The sequence below is a fragment of the Culex pipiens genome, chromosome 2, assembly GCF_016801865.2.
Source record: "Culex pipiens pallens isolate TS chromosome 2, TS_CPP_V2, whole genome shotgun sequence".
Lineage (NCBI taxonomy): Eukaryota > Metazoa > Arthropoda > Insecta > Diptera > Culicidae > Culex > Culex pipiens.
The window spans coordinates 200,877,809-200,885,262 of NC_068938.1; the positions used below are offsets into that span (position 1 = coordinate 200,877,809).

The 7,454-nt window shown below is 43.6% G+C and overlaps 2 protein-coding genes across 3 annotated transcripts; both read right to left on the reverse strand.

Moving 5' to 3' along the window:
* Window positions 1-613: 613 nt before the first annotated feature.
* On the reverse strand, window positions 614-2,645 carry LOC120419173 (vanin-like protein 1). Its single transcript, XM_039581826.2, has 4 exons — window positions 2,492-2,645; window positions 1,402-2,436; window positions 1,063-1,346; window positions 614-829 (listed from the first exon to the last, which is right to left on the reverse strand). Exons 1-4 carry the CDS (start codon window positions 2,546-2,548, stop codon window positions 643-645), a joined length of 1,563 nt encoding a protein of 520 aa, XP_039437760.1. The 5' UTR covers window positions 2,549-2,645; the 3' UTR covers window positions 614-642.
* A 2,521-nt stretch (window positions 2,646-5,166) lies between these two features.
* On the reverse strand, window positions 5,167-7,127 carry LOC120419165 (vanin-like protein 1). Of its 2 annotated transcripts, XM_039581816.2 has the most exons (5): window positions 6,954-7,127; window positions 6,097-6,893; window positions 5,493-6,041; window positions 5,297-5,431; window positions 5,167-5,209 (listed from the first exon to the last, which is right to left on the reverse strand). In XM_039581816.2, exons 1-5 carry the CDS (start codon window positions 7,008-7,010, stop codon window positions 5,182-5,184), a joined length of 1,566 nt encoding a protein of 521 aa, XP_039437750.1. In that variant the 5' UTR covers window positions 7,011-7,127; the 3' UTR covers window positions 5,167-5,181. The 2 variants fall into 2 exon arrangements, with proteins under 2 accessions (XP_039437750.1, XP_039437749.1); XM_039581815.2 differs by lacking the exon at window positions 5,167-5,209 and having other exon boundaries at window positions 5,227-5,431; window positions 6,954-7,126.
* Window positions 7,128-7,454: the final 327 nt, after the last annotated feature.

A 7,454-nucleotide genomic window follows, 5' to 3' on the forward strand; every position in this document is an offset into this window, starting at 1 on the left:
GAATTTTGTAGCAATCTGGCCCCAAAACATAGCGTAAAGTAAAGTTCCATACTAACTTCAGGTCAATGGTGGAAGTACTAAACCTTAACCAAATGCGCTCAAAGTTTCAGGCTATGTTCTGGGGCCATATTGCTACAAAAATCCGGTCGAGGCGTTTGGAATTGAACACTTTTGTCTTTTTCATATATCCGTGAGCCACGCTAGTATCTACCTAAATTGATATTATTATTTAATAATTTTGATTCAAAACATTGTTCAAACATAGTTTTTTAAACTTATTGTTTCGTAAGGGACTATCCATAAAGCACATGACAGTTTTGTTTTTGATATCTCGGAGTATATTTTGCTAATGAAAAAGATATTTTTCAAAAGCAAAAAGAAGCCCCCACCCTGCACACCTTCAACCATGATTCACCTGTTGAATGAATTGCGTATATTCGGGGTTCTCTCTTTCACTTATTCAATGGCATTGTTGCCTGCCGTACCCGCAGATAAGTCCCTCCGGGCCGGTACAAAGTTTGCGTTCTTGAATGATAAGCCGGCGTCGCCCGATCGAAGGCCGGCTAATTGACTCACTCTGTATAGTACGATATTCGGGTTTCGAAAGTAATCGTTCACCTTGATGAAATATTGAACTTTATTTTACTTAGTTAATACGGTGGCGATAAGGGCGAACAGTATTGTCAGAAGGCTGACAGTTGTAGAGGTTGCACCGTCGTCACTGTTGTCACGATGGTCCTCGTTGTCGAACTTGCGACCCCAGATGCCAAAGGTTAGCAGGTCGGATCGGGGTAGTATCAGCTGTTGGCGGATTTGGAGCGTTTGGTTTCTAAAATTGTAAAATTTCGATTTATTGCAAGCTCAAGGAGCCATTACACTACCGCAAACAAACAAACAAACTCGCACTTTTTCGTGTTTGACAACTCGCAAACATGGCAAAATGTATGCAGGCTGACGTTTGTACAAACAAATCCAGGCAAACTGCCAAACTGTCAAAAAGTGCGACTTTGTTTGTTTGTTTGCCGTAGTGTAATAGATCCTTCACAGTTGAGAAATCCCTACCCGTCCTGAACGTAGAGATGTTCCGTGTACTCGAACTCCTCCACTTCCAATGGTAGTACGCTGGTATCAACTCCGCTGGGAACCATAAACACGTTGTCACCCCCCGGGAACCTCCCGGAAATGTCAATGTTGTTGAACTGGATAGCTGGAACGACGCTGGTCGGATCTTCAAATCGCGATCCGCAGGTTTCCAGCATTTCGTTGGTACAGGCGACGATCGCGCAAGCGATGCGACCCTTTGAGTCATGCCCATCGTTGACTAGGAGCTTATAGCGGTAGAAGTCCTACGAAACGATTTGATCATGAAATTGAAGGAAGATCAACAAGACCCATACTTACCTGCGTTGTAGACGGATAATAGTACGTGTAGTTCAGCGTGAAATCGCAGCACAACTCATTCTGACAAACCGTTGCACTGTAATACTCATTGTTCCTCAGCGGAAGATCCGACGCTGCGTAGTGATCGATCTGATCTCGTTTCAGCATCAAGTCCTTCATCCCGACCGGGTCCTTCACGACGGGTTGACGTTTGATAACTGCTTGAGGTCGATTCACTTTCGGAACGGCCGCGACGTACAATTTCACATCATCCTGATGGTTCATGACGGTCACGATCCGGCCGCGCTTCCCCGCGAAGATCCCCGTTCCGGTACTGGCAACGCCCGGATTGCTCGCTCCGGCCGCCAAAAAGTTCACATTGTTCTTGTACGCCCAACCCTGCTGAATCTGGGCCGCCGTCAGAAACGGAAGCTGCGAGAACCACATCGTTGGGAAGATTATGTCGGTGATGCCGTGGCGGATCAAGCCGAGCGCCGGTAGATCGAAGATCAGGTCGTGACAGATGATCGTACCGAAGGTCACTCCAAAGTCCGTATCGAACGTGACCATTTCCGCCGATGGAGTTACACTGATACCTGCCTCTCCGTACAGGTTGAACTTGCGGTAGCGTGCGATCACCACGCCGGAACGATCGAATACCACGTTGGTGTTGAAGAACTCACTACTGTCTTCCCTCGGACAGGTCCGAAGATTGTCACAAGGCACCATCTCAACCATGTTGACGACCAGATACTTCTGCGTAGCGTTCGCTACGCAGGACAGATCGCGTACGATCGGGGCATACTGAAGATCGTCACATGGAGCGATCCCCTTTTCAGGATCTGGAAGCCGCGACGAACTCTCAATACTGTTTAGCGTGTACTCCGGGAAGACAATAATGTCCACTGGTTGTGCTTCAACGGAACGTATGATCTCCAAGTATTTGTCCAAATTATTTGCGGTGTTCTCTTCAGCAGACACATTTCCACTCCATTTTTCAACGAAACTAAACTCGACGACCCCCGCCCAGTAGTAGTCATCTTCCGGAGTGGACACCTTAAAAGTGTATTGTCAATAAAGATTTCAATCAAATCACAGAGATGATAAGTACCTGTTTGCTGACTACAATGTAATGACAAAGGAAAAGTACTACCAATGTTATCTTCATTCTTCAAACATCTGATTAAAGTCCACAAAGCGGTTTGAGCGACCCTAGTCCATTCAAAGTATGACCAGAACTGGATAAGCGTTAAACGGTTTCGGCAATTTATTTAAGCCGATTCTTCAAGTGGCCAAGGTAAGTAATTATTTGTTGTACCAAAACCTTTAAACACATTGTAAATTTTCAAGTGGTCCAATTTGGAGCACCTCACCAGCCCGATTTGATTTCAGCTTTTACTTTCATTAAGGGTTTATCGATGATAAAACGCCAGCCATGCGATTAGCAACCCATCAGCTGTGATAAGCTAATCGATTTAAGTCGCGCGATTCAATGTGATTAACTTGTTGACTATAATAAGCTATTTGGAATCTAAATCAATGAAAAATGTGTCTGAAACTTATCAGTCACGTACACGAGATTTGCGGGTACTTGTACACGTTTGAGTTGTACAGTTTGATGATTCTCAAAAAGGAAAAACAAAATATTTTTTTTTCTCCAATGAAAAATTGTCAGTTCTACAATCGAAGATAACTTATTTATACTTAATATCGCTCGTAACCAGTGATGCAAGAAAATCTTTTTACGCTCATTAAGAGAAAAAATTGGCTCTCTCATCTCTCGCGCACGAAGGATCGGTGAAAAGAAACTCAAATGAACCATCATTATTCGTCGGATTATTCGTCGGAACACCAATTTAACTACTACACTTGCAGGTGTAATGACACAGATCGAAAAAGGACCTGTCACTTCTCGTACCCACTGAGAAACGCAACGACCCAATGAGTCCGATGGTTGAGTAAAATCGGTCTTACAAATGCCGATAGGGGCGTTAAATTTCTCAGCGGGTAGATGAACAATGTTTGTAAACAAAAGGAAATAAATGCTGCTAACAGTGAGATTCACAATAAATCTTCAACTGATTAATTTTCTTTGGACAATTTGGGAGCGCTTTTCTTTTGCGTATTTTGCCTCCTCTCCCTTTCGGGCAATGACTGTCAATGATCATTCTAAATTCAGGGTCCAGAAATAGTAAATTAAAAAGAAAAAAAATCACTATATGAAAAAGCTTTTACAAACAACACAAAGAAAACCATTTTTTTGATTGATAGATTCTGAATCAAGATTTGAATGTTTTTTTTCTAAAATAAACATGGCCCTAAATGGATGATCGGGAATTATGCTGCCTTAACCGGCTAGAAATTATGAATAGACTTTTACTAAAAATACTATTGGTTCCACAAAACTAAAAAAAAAAAATCACGTTTTCCAACCATTTTTGTAAAATATAAAAAAAGCTATTATCTGAACAATTGGGTATTTTTCACTGAAAACAAAAAAATGTAATGCTATGAAAAGCTGTGCAAAATTTCGCGTCGTTTGATACCCGTAATGGGCATTATGAAATTTTAAGTAAACATTCTTTTAAAAATTGTTTGAAATCACCTCCTTTTCTTTTACACAGAACTGTCTGGCTGTTAAAATCACTCTTAACATCAATATTAGTAGTTTTAGTAAATTTTTAATGTCACAAATGTCTTGTCTCATTAAAAAAAACAACAATTCTGCCACTCATGAGTGATTGAGTAAACGAGAAGCAGCGATGAAATTCTCACCGACGAAAGTGAGGCGTGGTGAAAGATAAAATCTCTCCCCAAAACTCATTATTGAGCAAACGATTTTTTTACGAGTCTTTTCAGTATTTGCCTTTTGCTATTAATTTATCGTTTTTTGCGTAAAAGAGGGAAGGGCATGGTTATAAAAATAGCAAACTCTTATTTCTCAGCGATTTTAATTATCTATTCTGAAAACTCATGCTCTAAATATCCGTCCCGATATTCTCAGCACCAAGAATGGCCGGTCTTCTATCTCGTGTTTACACTCTCGTGTTTGACAATCTCTTTTCTCTCTCATTCGCGCAATCACAATCCTTCCTCGTCAACGGTGTTGAACCTCAAAAGCAAATTTACTAGCGCGTTTTGATTCAGATTCTCCTCTCTCTAAAATTCATTGCGGTTTTCTGTGAGAGAAAATTCTTAGTAGTGAGAACGCGTGGACGATGAAAAGAAGATGAAGCTATAGTGATCGTCTGAAATGTTGATACAGGAATCATAAAATGATAGTTTTTTCCAACACTTATTTGCAAAACTGGCGAGACTGAGGCTCTATTGAATTTTTCGGAGTGAGAATTATTAATGTGTGTCAAGGCTTGCTCGATTTAACAAATTCTTGACAAAATCTTTAGCTTAGTTAAGGGTGAAGCATTGCACTCAAATTGTCTTTCTGAGAGAGCAACCATTCGTTTTTTTGCTGCGGCAATTGTAAAGAAAACGAGAGTAGAGAGTAAAGAAAGAGCACTTTCTCGCAATAAGTGGTGAATAAGCGAGTAGTGATAAAAGAGACTTGATAATATTATTATTAGTTTTGCATACATCTCTTTTGAGCTTGAGTAATTCGACTGATGAAAGGTTGAGTTGGAATATATTAATTGTTTGGAAGTCATCAAATTTTGTGTGATAAAAAGAAATACGAAATTTTCATCTGAGAGATCTATAATTCTCACATTTGAGACTGAGTATTAACGATAAATATCAGTTTGATAATGCAATGTGATTTACTCTCTGCATTCACGCCCTGCTTCATTACAGTTCTTGATGATGATGTCTTTCTCTAAAAGTTTCAAACAAACCATTTTAATAACAAACTAGCTTTATTCACTTAAGTATAATAGAACAAACAGCCGCCACCAATACTAACAGTGTGCTTCCAATGGAAACCGGAACCGCCGCATTAGGATCTTGATCCTGAACGAACTTCCGCCCCCAAATGGCAAACGAGTACAGATCCGAGCGTGGCTTCACCAGTTTGTGGGTAATCTCAACGAATGGTTTGCTGAAAAAAGGTTGATTATGATTACTCGAGTCTTCAATCTTAAAATTTTCCTTCAACCTACCCATCCTTCGTGATGTTCTCCTCACTGTAGTCGATTTCATCGACCTCCAGCGGAAGAATGCTCGTGTCCACACTGTTCGGCAGCAGGAACACCTCCTCCCCACCGGGGAACGTCCCCGTCAGCTCGATCGAGTTGAACACAAACATCGGCACCGTGTTGGCACCGTGCTCAAACCGCGTCGCGCACGTGTCCAGCGTGGTCCCGGTGCAGGCAAAGATCGCACAAGCCGTAATGAATCCGTCGGCGAACCCGTCGAACGTCCGCTTACCGTCCAGGATGGCCATCTTGTAGCGGTAGAAGGGTTGCGTTGTGACTGGGCCAGCGAGATCGTAGTCGATGGTGAAGTTGCAACAGAGACGGTTCTGGCAGAGCGAAGCGGCGTAGGTGTCCGTCTTCTGGAGGGGAAGATCCATGGTACGGTAGCCGTCGATTTGGTCTCGCTTCAGCTTGAGGTTGTCCATCTGGGCTGCGGTGTACTTGATCGTTGGTTGCTTCTTGATTTCCGCTTGGGGTCGGTCGATCTTGGGAACGGAAGCCACGTACAGTTTGCTGAAAGAACGGAGTTGATCATGATTGGTGGGAGAAAAAGGAGGACCATACTCACGTTTCAGCGAGGTGATTCATCACGGATACAATGCGACCTCGCTTGCCGGCGTACACTCCGGTTCCGGTGCTTCCAACTTCCGGATTACTCGCTCCAGCCGCCAGTAGATTCACATTGTTCTTGTACGCCCAGGCCTGCTGGATTTGAACACCAGTCAGGAACGGTAGCTCCGAGAACCACATCGTAGGGAAGATAATGTCAGTTATTCCGCTACGAACCAGTTTCAGCGCCGGCTCATCGAACATGAGATCGAAACAGATGAACGTCCCGAAGGTAACACCGAAATCTGTTTCAAACGTGACATGCCCAGCCGAAACTGTAGTGTTGATGCCGGCTTCTCCAAACAGGTTGAACTTCCGATACCGTGCTATGACGATTCCACGGTGATCAAAGACCACATTCGTATTGAAGTGGTTCAAACCATCACTCGCACAAGGTCGTTCATCGCCGTTCTCCGGACAGCTTGCCTTCTCGACCACATTCACCACCAAATACAGCTGCTTCGTACCGGCCAAACAGGACAAATCGCGTAAGATCGGCTCGTACCGCAGGTTGTTGCACGGAGCTACCTTCTCCGCTGGATCTGGAACAAACGAAGCCGTTTCGATAGCATTCGCTGTAGACTCCGGGAACACCAAAATATCCAGCGGATCCGCATCGGGTGAGTTGATGATCTCCTTGTACTTGGCCAGCGTCCGAGCAACGTACGTCCCCGGACTGTCGGTCGTCGTCCATTTGTCCTTGGAGCTGAACTCTACCACCCCAGCCCAGTAGTGATCATCTTCTGGCGAAGATAGCTGCAATAAACCCCGCTGCAGTAAATCCAGCCAGATTCAGCTGTTCAAACAAAGCCCTACCTGATGAGTGCTGTAAACAGTGCAGAAAATGCAAAGTAACGCCAAGACGATCCTCATTTTGTACTTGCACACAGAGATTCACCCGTCCACACCCGAGGCTACTTTCACACTGCAGCAGCGTACCACCACAGGCCGAATATACGACGAGTACTGATAGCGTTGTCGTCTTTTGCTTTTCGAATAAAGGATCGACGACACTGCTTTGGGCCGTTTATTACCATATCTGCGGCGTATGACTGTGGCGTCGATAAGAGCCTCGATAAATTACGCCACGAAATTGATTACAAGCGTGCTTGTTGGACCGGTTGGACGGGGAGATCCCATTTTGGTACTGTCATTACTCATAGGGATTGATATTGATACAGGTACATTGTGTGGGAGTCATTATCTGGAGCTGTGGCTGCAGGAAGCGACCGTCTTGTATTAATTATCAGCTGTGATTGTTTCACGTGTGAATTAGCTGCTAATCAATCTTCCGGTACCGTTTAGGTTGTTGCTGAG

Bases quoted from the DNA above. Each gene is read 5' to 3' on its own strand.
- LOC120419173 (XM_039581826.2), bottom strand. From the start codon at position 2,548: ATGAAGATAACATTGGTAGTACTTTTCCTTTGTCATTACATTGTAGTC. The intron at 2,437-2,491 runs GTACTTATCATC...TACACTTTTAAG, and splicing joins ACATTGTAGTCAGCAAACAG to GTGTCCACTCCGGAAGATGA. The intron at 1,347-1,401 runs GTAAGTATGGGT...ATCGTTTCGTAG, and splicing joins ATTATCCGTCTACAACGCAG to GACTTCTACCGCTATAAGCT.
- LOC120419165 (XM_039581815.2), bottom strand. From the start codon at position 7,010: ATGAGGATCGTCTTGGCGTTACTTTGCATTTTCTGCACTGTTTACAGC. The intron at 6,042-6,096 runs GTGAGTATGGTC...CCGTTCTTTCAG, and splicing joins ATGAATCACCTCGCTGAAAC to CAAACTGTACGTGGCTTCCG. The intron at 5,432-5,492 runs GTAGGTTGAAGG...ACCTTTTTTCAG, and splicing joins GAGAACATCACGAAGGATGG to CAAACCATTCGTTGAGATTA.